The sequence below is a fragment of the Lithobates pipiens genome, unplaced genomic scaffold, assembly GCF_037356315.1.
Source record: "Lithobates pipiens isolate NorthernLeopardFrog02 unplaced genomic scaffold, aLitPip1_a1.2 Scaffold_22, whole genome shotgun sequence".
Taxonomy (NCBI): Eukaryota; Metazoa; Chordata; class Amphibia; order Anura; family Ranidae; genus Lithobates; species Lithobates pipiens.
Genome location: NW_027507784.1, coordinates 285968481 through 285995379, shown reverse-complemented (window position 1 = coordinate 285995379; position 26899 = coordinate 285968481). Strand labels below are relative to the sequence as shown.

At 42.2% G+C, this 26899-nt stretch overlaps 1 protein-coding gene across 6 annotated transcripts in view; it reads right to left on the bottom strand.

Moving 5' to 3' along the window:
• Nucleotides 1-1687: 1687 nt before the first annotated feature.
• ELFN1 (extracellular leucine rich repeat and fibronectin type III domain containing 1) overlaps nucleotides 1688-26899 on the bottom strand; it is an 808405-nt gene continuing 783193 nt past the window's right edge. For 5 of the 6 annotated variants that reach the window (XM_077449130.1, XM_077449128.1, XM_077449131.1 and 2 more), the window contains one exon: nucleotides 1688-5550. In XM_077449130.1, coding sequence (XP_077305256.1) covers nucleotides 2738-5158 — 2421 coding nt within the window. In that variant the 5' untranslated portion in view covers nucleotides 5159-5550 and the 3' untranslated portion in view covers nucleotides 1688-2737. Of the gene's footprint in view, nucleotides 5551-9469; nucleotides 9647-26899 lie in introns of those variants that run through there. The other variant, XM_077449133.1, reaches the window with a different exon arrangement.

Below are 26899 nucleotides of genomic sequence, written 5' to 3'. Positions count from 1 at the left end.
CTTGAATTTTTTTTTCACATTTTGTCATATTACAACCAAAAAAATGATAATTGTAAGGTGGAGGGAAAATGATAAATGGTTTTCAACAATTTTTACAAATAAATATGTGAAAAGTGTGGGGAGCATTTGTATTCTGCCCCCCTGAGTCAATACTTTGTAGAACCACCTTCCATTGCAATTACAGTTGCAAGTCTTTTTGGGGATGTCTCTACCAGCTTTGCACATCTAGAGAATTACATTTTGTCTGTCAGTTGGATGGAGAGTGTCCGTGAGCAACAATTTTCAAGTCTTGCCACAGATTCTCAAATGGATTTAGGTCTGGAGTTTCACTGGGCCATTCTAACATATGAATATGCTTTGATCTAAACCATTCCATTGTAGCACTGGCTGTATGTTTAGGGTCGTTATCCTGCTGGAAGGTAAACCCCCCCCCCCCCCCAGTCTTAAGTCTTTTGCAGACTCTAATAGGTTTTGGATCTTTGCAGGTACCATGGGCCTCTTGGCTGATTCTCTGATTAATTCTCTCCTTGCCCAGCCTGTCAGATTAGCTGGACGGCCATGTCTTGGTGGGTTTGCAGTTGTCCATCTGGGTTTGCAGTTGTCTATCCATTTTCGGATGATGGATTGAACAGTGCTCCGTGAGATGTTCAAAGCTTGGGATATTTCTCCACAACTTTATTCCTGACCTGTCTGGTATGTTCATCAGCCTTCATCATAATGCTGTTTGTTCACTAAGATTCTCTAACAAATCACTGATGGCTTCAAAGAACAGCTGTATATATAGTGAGATTTAATTACACACAGGTGGACTTTATTTGCTAATTAGGTGACTTCTGAGGGCAATTGGTTCCACTGGATTTCCGTCAGGGGTATCAGAGTAAAGGGGCTTGAATACAAATTCACACCACACTTTCAGATATTTATTCATAAAAAAGTTTGAAAACCATTTTGTCATTTTCTTTCCACTTCACAATTACAGTATGTGCCACTTTGTGTTGGTTTACCACATAAAATCCCCATAAAATACATTTATGTTTTTGGTTGTAACATGACAAAATGTGAAAAATTACAAGGGGTGTGAATACTTTTTCAAGGCACTGTATTACAGAAGTGTAAATAGGCACCAAAAGTTGAGGTGGACCTGAACTCAAATAGTGAAAATTTGCCATCTTATAGGGATGATCTAGAATTGCTATTTGTGCTTCGGCTGGACCATAAAAGATTAACCTTAGGGTTAGGGTTATGAATCTAACCCTATGTCATGAAATTCTCCTGAAAAATAGCAATGCACTTCCTGTGCCTAGGCACTGTTGCCTCTGACTGCTAATCTCATGAGATTTCAAGAAATATTTGGTCATGTCAGTACTGTGCTGCTCACTTTTCTCCTGCTGGAGAGGAAGCTGTACCTGCAATATGAGGATCTCCCCGCTTGTGTTTTATTCATCCTGTGGATCTGTGCTTCCGCCACCTCTTGTAATTAATATACCAATATTAATTAAACTCATCAGTTGCCAATCTCTGCTATGAGAAGGACAAGCCATGCAGAACAAAGCTTGGCAAGTCAGTAATGGGCAAAAGTTCAGCTGCAGGTAACCTACCGGCAATACCTGTCTTTTTCCCTCTGCTTGCCTTTTGGGCACAACTCAGTTCAGGTTTTTTAATGTTAAAGAACACACAAGAATACCGATTCATTTTTGTAAGAGTGTCATCTATTTCTCATTGCAGTTTACCTCTTTCAGAAAACAGCCATTCAGCAAAGAGATAATGAAACCAATCCTGAAAACAACAAACATAGAATTCTTATATTTTTTTTAAACAAAATAAAGTGAAATAATAAAAAAAAACTTTTTTTGTTTCTAAAACCCATGATTAAAACCTGATACAAACAGGGTATTTTTTTTTTAACCCTTTAGCAGTGACTGTCAAGAAGCCTCAAGTTCCGCAGGCTGCCAAAGAGTTAAGCTATAAGTATATTTATATATATATATATATTCTCATATTTAATTTCTCTCTCTCTCTTTACAGCAATCATTGCAAATATAGAAATTTGTATCTGTACAGTGTAATAGTGATCACAGTTTTAAATGCAGCTGTAGGTGTTCAATGAGAGCCTCCTCAAAGTCTGCACTGGAAGACTCAGTTGAAATTAAAATTAACGTAAACGAAAGGAGTTATGTTCCAGTCCTGTTGCTGTTATTTAATGTATTCAATTTTGCTTTGTCCTGCAGAGATGAAGGGAAGGAACGAAATTCCACACGAGTCAAACCACGCAAGTCGGAATATGAAATTACATGCGATTAGGTGTACAGTTCAGACCACTCCCGCTAGCACACTCTTTAAGTCTTTATTTTTTTATTGTTTTTTTTTATATACTTTTGTTTAAAAAAATGTAATTCCTCTTCACAGTTTTAGTGTATATATTTTTCTCTGATTTGGTGCATACTCTCACTTGTGAGAGTGAGTTACGTTTTTTTCTGCCGCTTTGTTTTCATAATATGATATATATATATATGTATATATATTTTTTCATTTCCGTTCTTTAAGACAGTTTAGAATAAAAATTAGCTGCTGCTAGTTTGATTTTGGTCCTGTTAACCTCTTTTCCACTAGAGCCCTGCACAGGGCCGTACTCACAATGCTCTGTTGGGCTCTCTGGCTAGGGCAGGGTTAGGAATTCTTAAAGAAAACAGAAAAATTAAGTCACGGGTAGCTGGAGGCAAAGGGAAGAGTTGAGGACTCAGGACTTGTGCTGGGCAGAGACACCCTTCCAGTAGTCTAAGATGTCATGAAGATCCTCATCTTTGGCAAACTGGACCTTTTTGCGCAGGGCGTGGCCGGCTGCCATGTATTCTTCCTCTTTGTGGCGCTTTCGGTGGAGTTTGAAACGCTCCCAGATGCTGTGGGAAGGTTTGCATGTATATTCTGGACTGGAGGAGTAGCTTAGGTTATGGTAGTGAGGTGAAAGTTGGGAATAAGCCAGTTCCCTGGGTCTGGGTCGGGTTAAAGGTTCCAATATTGAAGTTTTACGCACTCCCATGTTTTCATGCTGAGGAAGTGGCTGTTGTTGTTGCTGCTGTTGCTCAGACTGATGTGAGCCTGGATAAGAGTGCCGGTGCTCTGTGTACTGGCGAATCTTTTCAGCTTCTGCTCTCAAGATGGCAGCAGCTGGAGTCACAGTGAGGATGGTGTCAGCAGTTGGGGAAGTCTTCTCAATGTATTTTGTTTCGGATTTGTGTGCTGACCCTTCAGACCGAAAAGATCTGGGGCTGCGGATAGAGCCACTGGAAGATGTGCTAGAGCGTTTTGTTGGCCCTTCCATGCTATGATGCCTCTGTAACGGGTGACTATAACTTTCCTTATATACTGGGGAAAGAAAGCCATGTTTGCTGGGTATTTGTTCTGATATTAATACCAGTTGGGGCTCTGCTGTAGACACAGCTCCAGACTTCACCCCTTGGAATGAAGTGGTTTCTGATTTCAAAGCATCTATACAGTTATTAATGATTTGATTAACTTTGTCCACTTCTTTAGCAATAGTGGATATCTCAGCCACTGAACTCTGTGTATCTGAGGCCATTGACATCTCACAATCCCTTCTCTCAGACTGTTCACCAGTTCGTACCTCCATGTAATTCCCTTTAGTGGCCTTAGGTGTCTCACTGGTTTCTATAAGTTTGTATTGCTCCACTTCCCCCACTGACGGCAAATAGGGGATGCGTGACATTGTTTCGGGACCCATCATCTGACCTTGAGACAGCTGACTGATACTGGGGGTCTCCATTTCGGGACCATACTTCAGTTCAATTATTGTTTTCTTCATATTACTACTGGCTTTCTTGTGCTTTTCCTCTTTTTGGCGCCTTTTGCGCAGGCAGTAATACACGATCCCCAGAATGATGACCATACCAAACAGGCAGCCAAGGATAGTCATGATATAGTGAGTGGCGGTGGAAGGCGTAGGCACATGTTCTTGTTTGGTATGGCTGCGTGTATAGAAGGCTATGCAGGTGTGGTTGAACCTGAGAGAGTTGCGAATAGATGCAACGCAGTAAGTGTAATTTGTATTGGGTTTCAACCCATCCAACCTAATGGACTCTTTTTCTGACTTCAGGTTCCGAATGTCAGTAAAGAAGCTATTATTGTATTGAACTAGGATGTACATCTTGCTGTAAGGATATGGAATTTCTGCAACTAGAACTGCGTCAGAATGTGTTTCTGTGTTTAAATTAACACTGAGGCTGACTTTGGAATTGGCAGGAGGAGTATAGACATTAATGAGTGGTGTTGTCCCATCTCCAGAAAAACAGTCTTCTTCAGAGCAAGGACTTTCAGGAGGGCCAGTGGTGGCTTGGTACCTTGGAGATATCACATATGGCATCATAGTATATGAACCATCCTTGCACAGAGCAGATAGCATGCCAAGAGCATTGCGGTAGTTGGATCTTCCTTGACCCAACAAAAAGTAACCACTGTAGTCCGGGGGGGAATCGCACTGCATTCGGTCAAAGGTACGTGTCATATTTGTGAATATGTCCAGCCACTTTAGGAAGCCCAGAAGCTCACATGAGCAATAAAAAGGATTACTGTACAACTCACACACAGTTAACTTACTGAGGCCTGCAAAGGTGTTACTGTCCAGCCTCTGGATCCGATTCATTGACAAGTCAATGTTCATAATGTTTGGGCACTCCCAGAAGGCATTAGGAGTCACAGTTTCAATGAGGTTCGCTTGGAGGTAGAGATACTCCAACTTGCCCAGCCCCCTAAGAATTCCCTCTGTGAGATTTCTTAATCTATTGTAGCCAAGCTGGAGCACCTGCAGATTGAACTGACCAGCAAAGGCTCCATCTTCAATGTAGGACACCTCATTCTTGGTGAGGTTGAGGTACGTCAGGTTGCCAAAACGGCTTAGTGAAGAGTAGTGGACGCTCTTTATTTTATTCTCATTGAGCCGAAGGTCCACAATGGTGCTATTAATGTGCTGTGGTATAGACTCATAAGGTGGCTGGTTTTGACTGCAAATAGCCAGCCAAACGAAACCCTTGTCTCCTTCGATCAGCCAGCAGTCTCCCTGTACTTGTCCAGTATATAAAAGGGCAAATAGAACAAACATCCATAAACAGAGTTCTGGCATTTCTATTTCTTTGTGAACTGCCATTGTGAATTATGCTCCAGAACCTAAACTCCTTGGTATGTTCTAGTTTTGAGAAATATAGTAAATTATAAAATGAAGGAGAATGTCCCTTTTCACTTTTCTCCGCATCTGTACAATATAAAGTGTTCTGAACATTGAGCGTTAATGTCAGTTCTTGCCAGAGGAAGACTTGGGATGAGTCGAACAGTCTACTCTGTAGGTGTGTTGGAAGCAAATTCCTTGTGCATATTGAAGTCTGAATCTGGAGTCCCTAAAGACGAAGACACGTTTGCTGGTTGATCTCTAAAATTATTCAGTAATTTGCAGGCCCTTCTTTTTCAGCCACTGGCATTCCATCTTCAAGCTTTTTTTTTCTTCTCAGTAACTGAAGTATTCACAGTGCTCCAGAAGTCTTCCTGAAAAACAAAAAAATAAAAATCCACATATGAGTGTGTATGGTTGTTTCTTTTTATCTTTCAAAACATTAGTGATTGAAAAATAATAGAAACGTCTCAGTACAGATATTAACTGATGATGCATTGCAAATCTAACATTCAGATGGAGTTGTTGCAATAAAGATAATTACCCAGCAGTTCATAATATAGTAAACAATAAAACCTTCAGCTTCTTTTTTGTATTTAGTTCATATTTAAAAAAAGTAAGTTTGTTCAAGCATAGATATATATGCTAGGTAAAAACACACTGGAGGCTAACATTTTGAAAATTGAAAAAAAAAAGTAGTTATAATAGCTGATATAATGCTTCCAGGCTTAATGAAAGGATAGCAAAGTTTAAGCTCTGAGCCCCAGGCCTACCCTTGCTTTGCTTCTTTTGCTGCATTTTCTAGCGTGCTTTTCATGTAACAGCATAGGCCAGCTCATTTACTAGAATGGGCTGCATTTCATGCAAAAGACACCCAAGTACCCTTTAAGCCACTGAGCCAGGTGCATTTAGCATTCTGCATTTTCGTGCATCTTTCATGTGTTTTGGGATTGCTAACCACATTTGGGGTGCCATTAAGACATTTTAGCATGTTAACCCGGTTGTTTCTGAAAACGTGAAGAAATGCATGTCTCTGCCCCCATTTTCAGAGAGCTTAGGTGAAAATGCTGTATTATGCCCTGTACACACGGTCGGACATTCCGACCACAAAATCCGTCAGATTTTTTTCGACGGATTTTGTCCGAAACTTGTGTTGCATACACACGGTCAGACAAAGTTGTCGGAAAATCCGATCGTTCGGAACGTGGTGACGATGGGACTACGTAAAGGCTAGTAGCCAATAGCTTTGGTCTCATAATTTGATCTGAGCATGCGTAGCAATTTGTCCGATCGGAATTCTCTACAATCGGAAAACGTCCGAACAGATTTAAGATCCTGCTCTGAAATTTTTTCTGTCGGAATTTCTGATGGAAAAAGTCTGTTAGAGCCGACACACGATTGGATTTTCCAACAATATAATCCGATTGGAGCCGTTTCCGTCTGAATTTCGTGTGTACAAGGCATTAGAGTCTAGTGAAAGCAATCAATAAGCTACTATTGCTATTACTTTAATCTAAGGCCCCTTTCCAGTGGTGGCTGGTGTTCAATATTTGGGGGGGAAAACCAACGGCAACCCCCTCCAGGAGACGGAAGGGAATGCGGTGGCGATCAGAGGCCTCCTTACCTTAGGAAGGAGGCAGATCAGACAGACAATGGATCCGGGCTGCAGCTCCTCACTCCAGGGCCATCACTTCTCCTCCAGACTGAACAGGAAGTGGGTCCTGACTGAGACCCAATTGGCCAGGAGTCCTAAGACTCATAAACTGCTTCCTAATTGGCCGGGAGGAGGATTAGGAAGACAATAGCAAATATTAATTCACTATTGACACACAAGTGGGTGGGCTCAGGGAGCTGAGCCCACCTTTTTTTTAAACCAATTAGAGCCTCAGGATCTAATCATTGGCTTAAAAAAAAAACATTTAAATTCATGCGTCCAGTGCCCCGCATGTAGATAGGGACAGGCCGCCACTGCCCCATTCACAAAACAGGTCTGATCAGGTTCACCTCTCTGTTTTCCAGGCAGACCCAATCAGACCCTCCATTCCACTATCCCACATCCACCTAACAACTGCCCCTGAGCCACCCCCATCAAATCATTCTCTGTAGCTATTACCTTTTGTACCACCACCCCCTCCCTGTAAGCTCTACGAGCAGGGCCCTTCTGTACCTTTTGTATTGAACTGTACTGTAATTGTGTTGTCCCCCCTATACATTGTAAAGCACTGCATAAACTGTTGGCGCTATATAAATCGTGTATAATAATAATAATAATAATAATTCTCCTCTATGGGTAGTCAGATGTAAACAGGCTTGTGTCTGTTTACACCCAGCTACCGCTGATCCAATCTGGAAAAAACAAACAAGGGGATCTGTTCCTCTCCATTTGGTTGGATAGGATAGACGGACAGCCACGGACCTTTCACCCTTTCCTGAAGCCTGTGCTGTGTAATTTACAATTTTTTCTAGTATCACCAATTATGTTCAAACTTCTAAGTAAGTTAGAAATGCTTGCTGTGAGAAATATTTTTGTACTGTGATTTTTTTCCATTAGGTTTTTGTGTATGGGAGAGGCAGCACACAGTAGAAATGCCTAGATGATAAACTTAAGTGGTGAGCAAGTAGCCTGTGTCTCATGAATGCAACTCATGGTTTATTTTCGAATTTCAGTTTAGTGTACCTAATACATAAAAGAGAACATGCTTAAAGTGGGAGTAAACGCCCATCTCTGACTTTTATCTATAGCTAAGCCTATAATAAGGCTTAGCTATAGGTACTGTAAATATCGCCTAAACATGCATCGTTAAGGAGATATTTACTGTTCATGCAGCCAATGACATCACTGTGGGAGTGACGTCATCGCTGCTCCGGCCCGTCACACATCCGGAGTCCACATCCTTGTCTTGTCTGTAAAAAAACGCCTCTTTTTTCCCTGCTGCAGTTTAGTATCACTTACTGATGTTGCCTCTCTCCCAGCCTGTGACTGAACAGTGAAAGAAGAAGCAGCAAATTGATAGGCTCATCTCTCTGTTACTCTGATCTCTCCTCCTCGCATGCTCCTCGTTATCACATGATTTGGCTTCTTGAGATATATTAAAGTGGTTGTAAAGTCTAAAGGTTTTCTGCCTTAATGCATTCTCTGCATTAAGGTAAAAAACCTATAATTATTATCTTCCAGCCCACCCCCCCTCCTAAATACTTGCCCACACCCAAATTTGATTCAGCGCTGTCCCCGACATCTGTCTCGCTCTCTCTTCTCACAAGACCATTGGTTCCTGCTGCTGTCTATCAAATCCTGTGATGGGGGAGCAGGGATGGGGCCAAGCTGCCTTGTCTGTGTCAATAGATGCGCACAGCCTGGCTTGGAATCAAGCCTGTACATGTGCCACTATAAGAAGCAGCTTCCTATGATGGCACTCGGAGAAGAGGAGTAGCCCAGTGAGTTTGCGAAGGCCCCAGAAGAAGAGGCTCAAGGGTGCTTTTTGCAAAACCATTGCACAGAGCAGATAATTATAACACATTTGTTATTTTTTTTTTTTTAAAAGAACCTTTAAAATCACTTTATTTGTGTCTTATATATTTGCCTTGAGTTTAGTTTTAAAGTATTGTACCACATACTAATCCATAAATAATATATTCCGGTAGAAAAATGAAGTAACCACTGCAACATCAACTCAAGACATATGCTCATGGTGGCACGGCTGCAATTTAAAGAGGAACAGGCTGTTTTTGTCTAGCTCCTGCCAGCCTGAATAAAATGTGTGATCGATTTTGCCTGATTTTACTCTGGGAAGAGTGCTGCCAGCCATGGCTTCCAAACACCACTTAACCATACTACAACCCGGAAAGGGATTCTAGAAATCCAAAGTCACTTGCTGACTAGATGTGACCAAAATATTTGAGATCAGAGAATATCTATATGCTTTTGTTGTGTTTACTTACCCCCACCCCACTTCAACCATGGCTCCTTCTATATGTGAAAAAAACTTGCCCCTTGTCACTCACTATTTGTAGTGGGAGATTTCACATCTAACCCCCATCACCCCTGTAACCCTAATCTTCAGAATTGGGTTGAGGTCATGGAGTTAGGTGGATCCGGAATCCGGTTCAGGTACTGGTGGGGAGAAACATTGCCAAGGTTTTGGAACTGAATGACAGTTACAACTTCATACTAATATCATATGCATACAAACATGAGAAGGACATTAACCACTTACTGGCAAGCCATATTTCAAGAGTTTCAAAATTTCCCATTACAACATTTATGTCCCATTTTACAATAGAGAATTAACACACCTTCTAAACAATCTTTTTCTTCCCATCCTATCCACAGTGGAGATTTCTCTCTTGGAGGCACACATTTCCACAGATAAAATACAACTATTAAATCCTCCCCTAGTCAAAAGTTCCCAGGACCTGATGATTATAAAGTTGGTAAGATCTAATAAAGACACTGGTCTATTCAGGTTAACCTGAAATGGTCTTCTGGTCTTCTTCTGTAAAAAAAAAAAAAAACACCCATGAGATATTCCCTACAATAAAAAACTTCTTTGTGACCATTATTACAAGTCCTCAGAACTACCCCTCACTGTAGTTCATATACTGCTGTTCTTATTCCCAAGCCAGGAACAGATACCTCCCTATGTACATAATATAGACCAGTCTTCCTCTACCAGGTTTTCTCCAGAGGTTGCTAGGGGTTTCTTGATAAGGCAGCAGTGACAGATTGATCTCCTGCTTACACTGAAGCCCAATGTGAGGGGTCACGTCTGCACTGACTACCAATCTAAGAGGTCACTTCTACACTGACCACCAATGTATGGGCTTGCTTTATTTTTATTTTCAGAATTTTATTATTATTCATTTAGTTTCATGATTATTCTGTAAATTATTATTTTATTTAAAAGTCTCTAGAAACGACCAATCACACTAATACACCATGAGATGGGGTTCCCCTAGGCCTGAAAATAATTTTAAGGGTTCCTCCATGGTAAGAGGTTTGAGAAAGGCTGGTACAAAACAATATCATTGCCGAACTATGATATAAGGATAAAGTTCCTGGTAACCAGGAAAGTCATAGATACCCTAAATGATACAGACCACAGATCAACTGACATTAATCTTCACAGGGTATTTACACGTCTCCAGATCCCTTATGATGACCAGGGCAACGGGGTGTTGGTAAAACTTGTCATGGAAAAAAGCCCATAGAATGGACGTACAGTATGTGCACCATGATGATGGAACCCATTTCCACAGCATTGCAAAAATTCTCAAATGTCCTGCACATTAAAGTGGACACCTTGTTTGAAGAACTAGCTATGTATGCTGTTGACTTAACCTGTGTTGACATAGCAATGATATTCCTCTTCAAAGTAAGGACGTATATCGGCGTGCGGTGGTCTGGAAGTGGTTAATGATGTGGGTTTAATGACACTTTAACACAAATCTGTACTTGCAAGTAAGTGTGCCAGGATAATATTTGTCGATCCAACATTTCAATAGCCTACATAGTCTACAATAGCCTTTACAGAGTCTTCTGAGAGGTCTAGAATCTGGTACTAAAAGAAAAAGACACATTTTACAGCATGTGGTTAATGGACACCACGTAGAATGACCTTGAGTGTGACCTCCAATGCTGACATAAATGTCTTTAATCCCTAACGTTACAAATCTTAGGCAATTTACATCTTCGTGTTGTATATACAAGGTCTATCCCTCACTCAAAATGACTTTCGCTCGCCACACAGACTAGTGTAATAAACACATTTTATCAGGAGTAGAGTTTAATTTCAGCTCATTAGAGCAAGCAATTTGACGGTTATTTGCTTTCCAAAGTGTGAATGGAATGGCAGCATTAAGAAAAGAGAAACATAAGAAGGCTAATCTCACAGTTTACTGGATTGCTGTGACATGTCTGGGGAGTGCAGACCTTGTTTCAGACCAAAGGATATTTCTTTCATACTTCTGTTTTGCCGAGGAACACATACTCTGAGGAGATCAGTTACGTCCCGTTATGGGAAGCCAGCCAGCTAGTAGCAATTATTGCTTTCACAGACAGCAAGAAATGGATTTGTCTTTCTATATTAAAGCTAAATGACACTAAAAAAGTTTAAGCTTAATTACAGCAAGCTGTGCATGACTGTAAATTGTCATAACAATGGAATGAACATAATATAGTCTACGAAACTGTGGTCTGCTACCACAAGACACTGTAGCAGGACCTGACTGCCCATCTAGCAATGTTGACATACATAGCTCCCAACTGTCCCTGATTTCGAGGGACTGTCTCTGATTTGGAGCAATGTCCCTTTGTCCCTCTTTCCTCCTCATTTGTCCCTCATTTTGGTCTGATCTATATAGATGTATATAAAATGTACTTTTTATCTATCAAAATGTGTTTTGCAGCACTAAAACTTTGATCTGATTTCTGAATTGTGTAAATTCCAAGAGCCAATATAAAGGAATAGTAGTAAAAAAAATCATTTTGTGGTTTTAACCAATCTTGTTTTTTGTACAATTCTTCTTTAAGGGGGTGTGACCAGGGATTTGTCTTTTACTTATAGGTGTCCCTCATTCCTATCTCAAAAAGTTGGTATGGACATATACCAGAAGGGCTGGTGTATCTCAGAGCATGTTTTTGTCAGTAGACACTGCTGAAGCCTCCCCTGACTCACCTAAAACAGTACTGTGCTTTGCCCAATCGGGACAAAGCAACAGGTTTCCTTAAAGCGTAACTCCACTTTTGTTGAGGAAAAAAAACATACCCCTCTAGGTGGTCTATGTACATTGCAAGGATTTTACCAAAGTTTGTTGCAGATTCCTACATTTTCTTATTATGAAGAAATCGTATTACCGTTGGTTTGTTTTGAAGTGCTTATCTTGTTTGGAGTATGTAAGTGTAACTCTTATGCCACGTACACACGATCAGAATTCTCGTCGGAAAAAGCCCTGATGGTTTTCCCAACTGAATTCCGACGAAACTCCGCTCAAGCTGTTTTGCCTACACATGGTCACACCAAATTCCGATCACTTATAACGCAGAGATGTACAACACGTATGACAGGACTAGAAAAAGGAAGTTCAATAGCCAGTAGCCAAACGCTTCTGTCTCATAGTTGAATCTGAATTCAGCAATTGCATACACAACACGATCGGAAATTTTTCTGTTGGGAAAATTAAGAACATGCTATCAATTTTTGGCTGGCAGAAATTCGGACAGCTAAATTCCGATGGAGCATACACACAGTCACATTTTCCGATGAAAAGCTATCATCGGTCTTTTTCTGGCTGGAATTCCGATCGTGTGTACGCGACATTATACTATTTTTTAATAAATATTCTTTACAGAATTACGCTATGTGCCCCTCTCTCCTTCGTCCATATTCTCCTGGTTGGGCTCATTCACCTATGTATCATGAACCTTTTAAATCTAACGTCCATGAGAGGAAGTGTTTGGAGATCTCATCCATCCAGAGAGTCTGTATCCCTTAGGTCATCATTAAAGCTTGTTTGGCTCACCAGGTATATACCTGTGTGGGTCTATGCTTTCCGGTAAGCGGCTAGTGCTTCTGGTGGTGGACTCTTCTTGCTACACATTCTTTGTTTGGACATTCACTCAAGATTTTTCATGATTATTATTCATGTCTTATTGGATTTCACTATTTGGACTATTTGTTATTTACCATTGGTGTCCATTTCATTGTTTTTATAGACCCCTCCAGGGCCTTCTTTGGTTATTGTGGACTTTATATTAATACTACTCAATATATGTCACTATACATCAGTGATGGCGAACCTTGGCACCCCAGATGTTTTGGAACTACATTTCCCATGATGCTCACCTACACTGCAGAGTGCATGAGCATCATGGGGAATGCAGTTCCAAAACATCTGAGATGCCAAGGTTCGCCATCACTGCTATATATGTTCATTATTTAATTTCTTTGTCACTTATTTGCTTTATATATCAATTTCACGTTTGATATTGACGTAGAGCTCAAGCACGGATTCGACTCAGGGCTAGGGCAGGAAAACAGGGAATCAGGACAGTGCAAAGAGGGTAAGGATCGATTTTTTTGGGGAAGTGGGGTGGCTTTTCTAGGAAAACCCATCACTTTGCCCAAAATGGTCAAAGTAACAGGTTGTCCTAAATGTTGCCCATAACATGTATGATTCCTGGCTTTTCAATAAGACCAGCTCCTAACATTCCAAAGTCAATCTACCAAACCACAGTTTTTCACGGCTGGCCTCAGTCTGTCAGCCTTTTTTTCGAATCATTTTTCTTGCAGCGGTTTCTCTATTTCAAAGTCATAGCCATTGTTTATTTAGGTAGATAATTCATCATGGAAAATCCTGTGCAGAAGTTAGATGGTTAAAGCCAGCTCCACTCTCTGACCTAATTGCTGCTTTGCTATTAGAAACAAAATGGAAGACTCACCCAAGCAGAGTAACAGAGAAATTAAAATGATGAATTACAAATTATAAATGTTTAATCAGGCATGCACAAAGAGAGGGGATTTGTATATTTTTTAATCGTAAAAAGGCACCAAAAGTTAAGGCAAGCACAGGCTATCCATTTGCCTGCAATAATTCAAGCAGACAGCTCTAAGATGGCACAGAAAACCTTTATTAATGATTAAATATACCTGAAACAGCTCAGTGTACATTCATCAACTGTCAGGCGCCAAGAGAGTGGATGCTATCCAACTTGTATATGAACTAGATGGAGATAGGACGCAACCATGTACAAACACTAGTTGGGTGGGAGATATTGGGCTTCATTTATAAAGAGAGGCATAAATACTAACATTGGGTTTGCAAGCAATGCGATTCCAGTAGTCATTTGTCTATTGCTTGTAAGAAAATGAAAGGCTCTGATTAGTTCCTAAAGGTAATGCAGATCATTTTATTTTCTGCAGAGTAGACACTTTTAAAAAAAGAGGCCCTTTTTAATACTCAAGACTCCGGACCCCCTCATAAAAATAACACTGCAAGTACATACCTGCAGTAACCTATAACACCCCTTTGTTAAAGGTTAACTCCGCTTTTGCGGAAGAAAAATATAGCAAATAAAATAGAGATAATAAAGCCTATACAATTGCTAAGCAAGCCATATTGTAATTTTATGTTTTTGTTTTTTTAAATTAACTTTCCTTTGTAAGCACTTGCTGACCAGGCCTTTTTCTGCCACTTTTTGTTTCCAGTATTTTTTGCTAGAAAATGACTTAAAACCCCCAAACATTATATATTTTTTTGTAGCAGAGACCCTAGGGAATAAAATGGCGATCATTGCAATTTTTTATTTTTACATGGTATTTGCGCAGCAGTTTTGCAAACTAATTTTTTTTGGAAAAAATACACTTTAATTAATAATAAAAAAAACCCACAATATTTACCCCAATTTGTTTGTATAATGTGAAGGATAATGTTATGTTGAGTAAATTTTAGATTGTAAGCTCTAACGAGCAGGGCCATCTGATTCCTCTTGTACCAAATTGTAATGTAACTGTAATGTCTGCCCTTATGTTGTAAAGCGCTGTGCAAACTCTTGGTGCTATATAAAACCTGTAAAATAATAATAATAATAATAAATAGATACCTAAGAGGTGACGCTTTAAAATTGCGCACACTCAAGGAATGGCGACATACTACGGTACTTAAAAATCTCCATTGGCAACACTTTAACCACTTGCCTACCAGGCACTTACACCCCCTTCCTGCCCAGGCCATTTTTAGATTTCACAGCTGTCGGAAATTTAAATGACAATTGTGCGGTCATGCTACACTGTAACCAAACAAATCTTTTATAATTTTCTTCACGCAAATAGAGCTTTCGTTTGGTGGTATTTAATCACTGCTGGGTTTTTTATATATTTTTTTTAAAAAAGACCAAAAGTTTTGAAATATTTGTAACATTTTTTCTGTCAGCACATTTTGTAACTAAGTAATTTTTGCCTTCAATGATGTGTGCTGATGAGGCGGCACTGATGGGCACTCATAAGCTGAACTGGTGGGCATTGATGAGGTGGTACTTATGGGCACTGATTAGGTGTCACTGATGAGGAGGCACTAATATGCTGCACTTATGGACACTGATAGGTGGCACTGATATATGGCACTGATAAGCATTTTCGGTGGCACTGATGGGCACTGTTAGGTGGCACTGATAGGCAGCACTGGTGAACACTGATAGGCGACACTGGTGGGCATTGATCAGTTGCACAGATAGGTGGTACTGATGGGCATTAATGGGTGGCACTGATGGGCGATACTGATGGGCATTACTGATGGGCATTGATTGACAGCAGTGATGGGCATTGATGGGCAGCACTGATAGGCGGCACTGATTGCCAACACTGACTGGCATCGCTAATGGGCACTGATTGGTGGCACTTGTGGGCAGTGGTGAGCACTGATTGCTGCCAATGGTGGGCACTGATATCTGGCATTGGTGGGTAATGGTGGGTACTGATTTGTGACAATATTTTGCGATATTGTAATCAGGGCACTGATGATCAGTGCCCTGATTACATTCCTAGATGATCCCCTGTGTGGAGATGCCGCTGATCGGCGCTCCTCAACACACACTCTGTCAGTGTGAGGAGAGGAGCGCCGATTACTGACATTTCCTTGATTACATGTGACCAGCTGTGATTGGACACAGCTGATTACATGGTTAAAGAGCCACGCTGCACTCCCCCACGGGCGCACAAGAGAGCGGCCATTCTGGGACCCTGTCATATGACGTCGTCCCAGAATGAGAGCCGCACCACCCTGCCGTCATTTGACGGTGGGTGGGCAGCAAGCAGTTAAACGCCTTTACAGGTTACTTGTTTAGAGTTACAGAGGTGGTATGGTGCTAGAATTTTTGCTCTCACTCTAATGTTTGTGGTGATATCCGACATGTGTTGTGCAAATACCGTTTACATATGTGTGCATGACTTACGTGTGGGATTGCTTCTGCACTCAATCATGGAATGATGGGGGCGCTTTAGATTTTTTTCGTTCTTATTTATTTTACTTTTTATTTTTACACTGTCCTTTTATTTTTTTTGATCATTTTTATATCTATTACAAGGAATGTAAACATCTATTGTAATAGAAAAAAAAGACCCCACTTCTTTACTTTTAAAAGAAAAAAAGAAAAAATAAATAGATTGTTTGCTTTAAAAAATATAAATATATATATTTTATTTACTTTCAGCCTGGCCCAGAAATGACACCATGACATCGCTCTAGTCCTCCAAGGCCATAGAGGCGATCAAAGAGTATTAACTCTTTGAGCACCTATGGGAGCAGCCGGCCGCACCGTTGTATAGTTGAACCGGAGGAAATGGCAAGACCGAGAAACACCAGCGAGTGGTGGGAAGTGTCCCCTCCTGCTGCTTCAGAAAATGTTCCAGTGGCTCCTGAGCCACTCGGACCGGCTGCAAAAAGCGACTCCGGGGTTATGGCTGATATCCTCAGCCATAATCCTGGTAAACCACTTGCAAACCGCAATGTGTATATACAGAGCCGCAGCTCTGTACTTTTCTGTAAGATTCAGCGCGAAAATGTAATTTCCCTCTTGTGTGAAAAACTCTGCGCTATGATACAAGTAGTCAGGTTTTAGGCATCCTTTTCAACAAACATGTCATTTTTTTAGTAGGATACTCCCTAAGGGTTAATCACTTTTAAAGGGGTGCAACTGCAAAAATTGCAACTTTTATCATCAGAACACTTAATGTGCACTAGCATGGTAGGTCTTAAACAACCTCCTTGTTACAACACTTGCCCAGATAACAAGGATAGCTTGTCTAGTTAAGTCTAGTTAACTTGCTGCACATTTTCACTGGCAAATTGTACACTTGCAGAGCACATGAAGCACAAGTTCTAGTTGACACTTCCAATTTGTAGCAGATTTGCGTGGCAAGTCTCTAGGAAGAGCAAGGTTGCAGCGGTGAGTCTACAGCAAGAGCTCTGCAAGTCACAGTGACACCTGTGGCGGGATGACTATTGCACAGCATAACTGAACCAGAAAGATTTGCAGAATGTTTGCAGACTTTTTGCAGAAATTTTGCAAAGAAAGTTGATCTGGAGTCAGGCAATTCTTGCTGCAATTGTGCAACAAACGTGTGAAGCCTAGCAAGTCTAGCAATAGTTTAGCAAGTCATTTTCAAACTTGCAGCTCAAATGCTTGCTATCTGGGTGTTAGCTTTTTGAACCCAAATGGATCTAAAATTCACTGAGCTGAAGAAAACCTCAAACCTCAAAACATGTGTAATTTGTTAGTTACTCAACTTCTTCATCTGCAGCCATTGCAAAAATAGATGAATTCTGGTACCCCATAGACATTGATTTTTCCATCAGCCTTTAGATCATGCTGTCCACATAGCAAAAACATGATCTGCAGCACGAATAAGAAAACACTATGTACTAGAGGTGTTGGGGTTATCAGGAGTTACATACAGTAGATCTTTTCATATCCCCAGAGATAAGCCATGACTCAGATGCATGTTGAAGATGGACACGTCGCTTACTATTTTCATGAGTTTTCTCACAATGCTTTTGGGTAGAGACTGCAGTTCTTGCTACAAAGTACTTTAATATACAACCTCTCTTTTAAGCATCAACATACTGTATGTGATGCTTAAGTTGCCCCAATAAGAGAATGGTGCTGGAAACATGGAGTTTATTACCCACGTGTTTCCATAAAAACATTTAACACATAAAAGTACTGTCAATTTTAAGATTTTTTTAGATAAAGAGGCAACCATTAGATAAATGCCAGATAAACATTAGCCATTCAACGGGTCAGCGGTGTTTCCTCAGTCATTTTAAACTACAACATTTTCACATTTGACAGGAGTGTACCTTTGAAGGCTGAATGTCATAGTCTTGGGAGGTATAATCAGAAACATACTGTCTAGACTGTTTCTATGGTAAACACAGCCATACAGCAAAGGTTTTGTTGTATGATAAAGTGGTTGTAAACAGACTTTGAAAAAAAAAAACAACTAACACCTGCAAGACAAAGGCATGATGAGCTAGTATGCATAACATACTAGCTCATTATGTAATACTTACCTTAGATCGAAGCCCTTGCTGCGGTGCCCGTAGACATCACCAGCCGGTGACATCACTCCCAGGGGTTAGCTCCAGGTATCGCGGCTCCAGCCAATCACAGTGCTTGGGAGCACATTCACTTAAGCAATCAGTTTGCCATAGTGTGCATGTGTCAATGACGTCGGTACATGCAAATACAGGGGATAGCTCCTAAAGCATGCAGGTTTAGGAGATATCCTGAGGTAGCTATAGGTAAGCCTTATTATAGCCTTATAAACCTTACCTGTAGAAAAAAGTGGTCTGTAAGGGTGTACAACCACTTTAAAAGCCCACTATAGTGAAAACTATTCTACATAAATACCTGCAATGACAGTAATTCAGTAATTTAGTTAATGACATCCTTTTTTTATTGTATACCTTAACCACTTGCCGACCGCCGCACGACGATGTACGTTGACAGAATGGCACGGGCAGGCATATGGGCGTACCTGTACGTCCCTGCCTTCCCGCGGGTGGGGGGCCTGATCGGGCCCCCCCCCCGGTGCCTGCGGCGGTCGGTATTCATTCGGGAGCGATCCGGGATGAGGGGGCGGCCATTCATTCATGGCCACCCCCTCGCGATCGCTCCCGACGAATGGAAATCCTTTGTGACATCACTTCCTCTCCTGTAATGTAAACACAGGAGAGGAAGTGATGTAATCTCTCCTCCGTGTCGGTATTTTTCGTTCCGACACCAAGGAGAGAGGATCGGTGAGTTGCACCAACACAACACTTCACAGTAGAACATGCCAGGCACACTCACACCCCCCCTTTACCCCCGATCACCCCCCCAATTACCCCTGCCCCCCCAGTCACAGTGACACCAATGCATTTTTTTTTTTTTTTTTTTGCATTGGTGTCATTTGTGACTGTAATAACTGTTAGGGCAGTTAGGGTTAGCCCCCTTTAGTTCTAATGTACCCCCCTAACCCCCCCCCCAATAAAGGTTTAACCCCGTGATCACCCCCCGTCGCCAGTGTCACTAAGGCTGGGTTCACATTGCAGCGGTTTATGAGAACGGATGTGATTCGCACCGCACTGCAGTGCAAATCACATCCGATCTCTGCGATTCGAGTTCAGCCATTCGCCGCACCCGCCGCAAATTCGCACGGGACCCTTTTTTTGGTCCGCAGCAGAATCGGATCGCATGGGTGTTCACACCATGCGATCCGAGTTTGCAGATCGCACTGCGATATGCGAACTGATCTGGGGGTGTCATTAACATTTCACTGACACTCCCAGCAGTTCGCATAGGGCAGTGTGAACTGCCGCCGGGAGGCATGCGATGCGGGAACCCGCCGCGGATTCGTGGCGTTCCCGCATCGCTCCAGTGTGAACCCAGCCTAATAAGCGATCGTTTTTCTGATCGCTGTATTAGTGTCACAGGTGACGCTAGTTAGGCAGGTAGGTATTTAGGTTCGCCGCAGCTTTTTATAGCGCCAGGGACCCCCATATACTACCGCATCAAGCCCCCTGATTGCCCCCTAGTTAACCCTTTCACCAGTGATCACCATATAACTGTTACAGGTGACGCTGGTTGGTTAGTTATTTTTTTATAGTTTCAGGGCACCCGCCATTTATTACCTAATAAAGGTTTAACCCCCTGATCACCCGGCGGGTGTCATTTGTGACTGTAATAACTGTTAGGGCAGTTAGGGTTAGCCCCCTTTAGTTCTAAGGTACCCCCCTAACCCCCCCAATAAAGGTTTAACCCCGTGATCACCCCCCGTCGCCAGTGTCACTAAGGCTGGGTTCACATTGCAGCGGTTTATGAGAACGGATGTGATTCGCACCGCACTGCAGTGCAAATCACATCCCATCTCTGTGCGATTCGAGTTCAGCCATACAGATAGTATGGCTGAATTCGCGTTGCACCCGCCGCACCCGCCGCAAACTCGCACGGGACCCTTTTTTTGGTCCGCAGCAGAATCGGATCGCATGGGTGTTCACACCATGCGATCCGAGTTTGCAGATCGCACTGCGATATGTGAACTGATCTGGGGGTGTCATTAACATTTCACTGACACTCCCAGCAGTTCGCATAGGGCAGTGTGAACTGCCGCCGGGAGGCATGCGATGCGGGAACCCGCCGCGGATTCGTGGCGTTCCCGCATCGCTCCAGTGTGAACCCAGCCTAATAAGCGATCGCTTTTCTGATCGCTGTATTAGTGTCACAGGTGACGCTAGTTAGGCAGGTAGGTATTTAGGTTCGCCGTAGCTTTTTATAGCGCCAGGGACCGCCATATACTACCGCATCAAGCCCCCTGATTGCCCCCTAGTTAACCCTTTCACCAGTGATCACCATATAACTGTTACAGGTGACGCTGGTTGGTTAGTTATTTTTTTATAGTTTCAGGGCACCCGCCATTTATTACCTAGTCTCACTAGTGTACCCCTAAATTTAGGGGTGTCTACTTTCCAAAATGGGGTCATTTGGGAGGGGGGTTTGTGCCATCTTGGCATTTTATGGCCTTCAAAACTGTAACGCCCTTAGAAAGCCTGAAGGCGGTGCTTGGTTTTCGGGGCCCCGTACGCGGCTAGGCTCCCAAAAAGTCCCACATATGTGGTATCCCCGTACTCAGGAGAAGCAGCAGAATTTATTTTGGGGTGTCATTTCACATATGCCCATGGCATGCGTGAGCAATATATCATTTAGTGACAACTTTGTGAAAAAAAAAAAAAAAGTTTGTAATTTTCCCGCAACTTGTGGCAAAATATAAAATATTCCATGGACTCAACATGCCTCTCAGCAAATAGCTTGGGGTGTCTACTTTCTAAAATGGGGTCATTTGTGGGGGTTTTGTGCCATCTTGGCATTTTATGGCCTTCAAAACTGTAATAGGTAGTGAGGAGTGAAGTCAAATATTTACGCCCTTAGAAAACCTGAAGGCGGTTCTTGGCTTTCGGGGCCCCGTACGCGGCTAGGCTCCCAAAAAATCCCACACATGTGGTATCGCCGTACTCAGGAGAAGCAGCAGAATTTATTTTGGGGTGTCATTTCACATATGCCCATGGCATGCGTGAGCAATATATCATTTAGTGACAACTTTGTGAAAAAAAAAAAATTAAAGTTTGTAATTTTCCCGCAACTTGTGGCAAAATATAAAATATTCCATGGACTCAACATGCCTCTCAGCAAATAGCTTGGGGTGTCTACTTTCTAAAATGGGGTCATTTGTGGGGATTTTGTGCCATCTTGGCATTTTATGGCCTTCAAAACTGTAATAGGTAGTGAGAAGTGAAATCAAAAATTTACGCCCTTAGAAAGCCTGAAGGCGGTGCTTGGTTTTCGGGGCCCCGTACGCGGCTAGGCTCCCAAAAAGTCCCACATATATAGTTTCAGGGCACCCGCCATTTATTACCTAGTCTCACTAGTGTACCCCTAAATTTAGGGGTGTCTACTTTCCAAAATGGGGTCATTTGGGGGGGGGGGTTTGTGCCATCTTGGCATTTTATGGCCTTCAAAACTGTAACGCCCTTAGAAAGCCTGAAGGCGGTGCTTGGTTTTCGGGGCCCCGTACGCGGCTAGGCTCCCAAAAAGTCCCACATATGTGGTATCCCCGTACTCAGGAGAAGCAGCAGAATTTATTTTGGTGTGTCATTTCACATATGCCCATAGCATGTGTGAGCAATATATCATTTAGTGACAACTTTGTGTAAAAAAAAAAAAAAAAAAATTTTTTTGTCATTATTCAATCGCTTGAGGCAAAAAAATAAAATATTCAATGGGCTCAACATGCCACTTATCAATTTCCTTAGGGGGTCTACTTTCCAAAATGGGGTCATTTGGGGGGGTTTTGTACTGCCCTGCCATTTTAGCACCTCAAGAAATGAGATAGGCAGTCGTAAACTAAAAGCTATGTAAATTCCAGAAAACGTACCTTAGTTTGTAGATGTGACAACTTTTGCGCAAACCAATAAATATACAGTTATTGACTTTTTTTTTACCAAAGACATGTGGCTGAATACATTTTGGCCTAAATGTATGACTAAAATTGAGTTTATTGGATTTTTCTAATAACAAAAAGTAGAAAATATCATTTTTTTTTTCAAAATTTGCGGTCTTTTTACGTTTATATCGCAAAAAATAAATAAAAATAAATAAAAAATAAAAAAATAAAAATCGCAGAGTCAGTCAAATACCTTTAAAAGAAAGCTCTATTTGTGGGAAGAAAAGGACGCAAATTTCGTTTGGGTACAACATTGCATGACCGCGCAATTACCAGTTAAAGCAGCGCAGTGCCAAAGTGTAAAAAGACCTCTGGTCATTTACCAGCAAAATGGTCCGGTCTGAAAGTGGTTAATTTATATTTTTCTCCTCATTTATTTGGAGACAAAGTTGTCACACAACAGTTGCAGACATAGGGTTGGGAAAAAACAAATAACACTACAGCCCCTTTCACACTGGGGCAGTGGATGCATTGGCGGTAAAGCGCCGCTATTTTTTTAGTCAGTTTCGTAAATTTTAGTCAATTTTGCAGCACTATTCGGCCGCTAGTGGAGTGCTTTTACCTGCTAGCGGCTGAGAAAGGGTTAAAACCACCGTAAAGCACTGCTGCAGCATGGTATTGCCATGCTGCCCCATTGATTTCAATGGGCAGGAGCAGGGAAGAAGCGGTGTATACACTGCTCCTTCGCTGCTCCAAAGATGCTGCTAGCAGTACTTTTTTTACCATCCTGCCCTCAGGCTTTAACATTGGAAAGACAGCAGCGACTCGTTCAGGGCACTTTGCAGGCGCTATTTTTAGCATTGTGCAAAGCGCCCCAGTGTGAAAGGGGTCTTTAGGAAGTGACTGCAATGGTCAGCTTTATTTTAAATGCTTTAAACTATAGTGTTAGCTAGAATTGGTCTCCAAATGTCCACAAAATATCTGTTCCTTTACAAAACAGAAGCATGAAAGTATATCTAAAACTACATGTCCACACAATGACAACACTGTTGTGTGATTTCACTGCAAAGAGCACGGCTTATACTGGCCGGATCAACATGTAATAAAACAATGTTATGAAGGGACTTGGAAAAACAAAAACTCCTGCATTAGACATCATGCACATGGCCATACAGATGCTGTACAGCGTGCAGAGCCTGCATAATCATGTTTCCAGGACTGGCTGCCAAAGCATACAGTCACCCATTAGGTTGAATTAGAAGATGTGTCTGTACTCAGTGATGTGCTAGGGTTGCATAAAGAACCCTCGTGTGCACTGACATATGCCTCTTAATGCAATTAGTGTGCATTCAGAGCATACATTCGTGTGCATGTGGTTGCTTTTCGCAACCACTGGGGCATAACTACATACACCTGCATCTTCTAATGCATTTCAATGGACGGCTGTATGAAGAAGCAGCGGGTCCCAGGAGAGGTTCTGCGTGCTGTACAGCCCCTGTGTGATTGTGTGCATGAGGTCTTAATGCTATTGGTATACTGCATATACTGTATGTCATTTTTTTTACTTTTGCCCATTGTTTCACTTTAAATGGCCTGGGTTAGCTGGTCCAAACTAAAAGCAAACTCTGTTTATCTCAAAGTAACTTTACTCTTTCTACAGAAATTCTCAAATTGTCAGCCTCAATACTTAGAAAGCTCAAGTATTTTGTTATAAGGTATTTACATGAAGCACTGGACATGATGAAGCGCGAGATACTTGGATTCTGAAGTGTTCTTGTTTCTTCTGGCATATTGCTGCCACTTTAAGTGCTATCACCTCTCTGAAGCGACTGTTCCCCCAGCACATATTCTTCCATAATTAGATTTACATTGCTTCCTGTTAAAACAGTTCCAGTGTGCTTGTATTGTGGTTATCTCTAATGTCCTTCTGAATTGAGAGTTAATTACATATTACTGTTAACATGGTTTACACCTTACCAATAACATATGCAGCCATTTCAAACCCACACAAATGAAAAGATCAGTCTACTGAACCCAATTTAAGAATTACATTGGCATGGCCAAATTATGGATTCTGTCAGTGGGAGGCAGAGGTGAAGAGAAGTTAGATGGTGGTCACATTCATGTACGCATGTAGTTATTACATAATCACATCTATCCTTCTGGTCATCTGCAGGGCTGGTGCAAGGATTTTGGACACCCTAGGCGAAACCTAATTTTGCCACCCCAGCTCCACCCCCTTTGCCCTAACCATGTATACCCCACCTTTTTAATGATGCACCAATCAAATGCAGCCTCCCCAGCGCCCATCAAATGCAGCCTCCCCAGCACCCATCAAATCCAGCCTACCAGTGCCCATCAATGAATGTTTGCTTGCTTCCATTCATTCAGGAGTCGGGACTCAGACACAGTCCTCCTCCGCTGCTGCACCTCTGACGCTATGTGTGAACGGAGGGGTGACTGCCTGCTGATGCTGAGACTTATGCTGCGTACACACGACCGGACTTTCTGGCAGACTTCCGATGGACTTTCCGAACTAACGGACTTGGCCACACACAATCACACCAAAGTCCGACGGATTCGACCGTGATGACGTACAACCGGACTAGAATAAGGAAGTTCATAGCTAGTAGCCAATAGCTGCACTAGTGTCGGTTTTCGTCCTACAGACGAATGGATTTTTCGACCAGACTCGAGTCCATCTAAAGTCCGTCTGATTTTTCGACAGCAAAGGTCCGATGAAGCCCACACACGATTGAATTGTGCGACGGATTTGTTCCGTCAGACCTTTGCTGTCAAAGTCTGGCCGCCTGTACAAGGCATAAGTTGCTTGCTGCAGAGAGAAGAGAGTAATAATACCAGTGGCCGGGCGCCCTAGGCGGTTGCCTAGTTTGCCTAGTGGTAGCACCGGCCCTGGTCATCTGATAACTGGAGGATGTCTACTGCTTTATAAATTTACCTGGACCTCAGATAGTGTTATTACCTTTGGTCAAAAGCTACATATCCTGTACAATATTTATACCCTATAAAGTCCCCTCTCCATTACAAAAAAAGTTCCAATCAGATGGGACTGTTCATGCAGGGCACACAGGTGCCCCCCCCCCATATCCATGCGTCCGGACCCATGGATTTCGATGGGTTTATTCTTTTTTTTAAAGCATGTGATTAGAGCCTGGGGCTCTCATTGACTTCAAAAAAGGGTGGGCTTGGGAAGTAGAGCACTGCACCCTGAGCCCACCCAGTTGTGTGACATTAGCAAATTAATATTCACTAAGGTTTCCTGTTTTTCCTCCTGGCCAATCAGCAGGTCCTGAGATAGGATTGACTGGCATTCCTAAGAACCCATTGACCGTATTCCAGGACTCCTGATTGGCCGGGAGGAGACTGGCGGTACTCGGGAAGAGAGACAAAGAGATGAAGGTACATGTGGGGATGGAGGGCGAGGGGCAAGCAAGCAAAGTGGTGCTTGATGATTTCATAAACAGGTGTGATCAGAACTGTATGGACTGCAAACAGAGTGTAAAACAGTGTAAAACAGTGTAAAACAACTCAACAACCAAACAGTGACCCACAAAGAACACCAATTAGACTAGTGTATACAGAGGATAGGAAATACCAGAATTATAATAGCCAGGACAGGGTCATGTATGGGAGATTAGCAGATGGGGGCAAGGAGCTAGACATGACAGGGAGAAGGTGGAAGGGACCAGGTTGCAGGGCAGGTGTACAGGCTAACGGGATTACAGTAGGGACAGGAACAGGTTCAAGTTCAGGTTCAGGTTCAGGTTCAAGTTCACAGGATCACAGGTACAGGTCAGGGCTCAAGGACAATTCCAAGGCAAGTGTGCGAGTGCTTGCCAGGTATAAATACACATATCCTGCAATCAGTCTCAGGTGACGCCCAAAGATCAGACAGTGGCACCAGCAGGTGAAACTTTTCCTGACTGATGAGATGGGTAGCGGTGATCGATCGAGTGATGGGGTGGGGGGGAATGGGGTTTGGTGGTGGAGGGATGGCAGGCTGCCCCCAGGAAATTTGAGCACCAGCCGCCACTGGTTCCAATAACCGCTGTCCACTCTTAGAATCATTTTTTGACTTGACTATTCATTCCCTGTTTGGTTTTCAATACTTGTCATAGATTTCTTTGCTCTGTAACTATCTTGTACTCATATCTTCAATACATTTTTTTTCCTTGAAGGGTAGACATTTTTGCATTTAGAAAGACTTATGTGACTGCAACAGTTGCAGGCTCTAAAAGGCAGGCTGGATTTTAACCCATACATGACCCAATAATCACAAGCAACTCTTGTATCTGTGGCATTGCTACAAAAAACCTCACCAGCATACCTATAAATATTTTCAAATGCACAGTTGGTACACTTTGATGTTCCATTCCAAACCTCCACATTAAAAGTTCTGTTTTTTCACCTCTGTCTCCAGCAGACTAACATTAAAGGGAGATTTTTGTTACACATTTTATACAGACTGAACTACTTGCTGAATTATTTTTAAAGCAGAAAGTCTGCAAGTACTCACCTCTGGTCCAGCGATGCAATATGCACAAGCTAACTTGCTGGTGCTGACTTCCCCCTGGCTTCTTCAAGGTGCTGGGTCTTCAGCCATCTTAATTAGCCAATGGGAAATGATGTAACTCCTGTGCATGCACATGGAAATGTCCTCATCCTGGCACCAAGGCATGCTGAGAATGTACACTGAGCTGTACATTCTATAGATGATTGCAAATAGGTA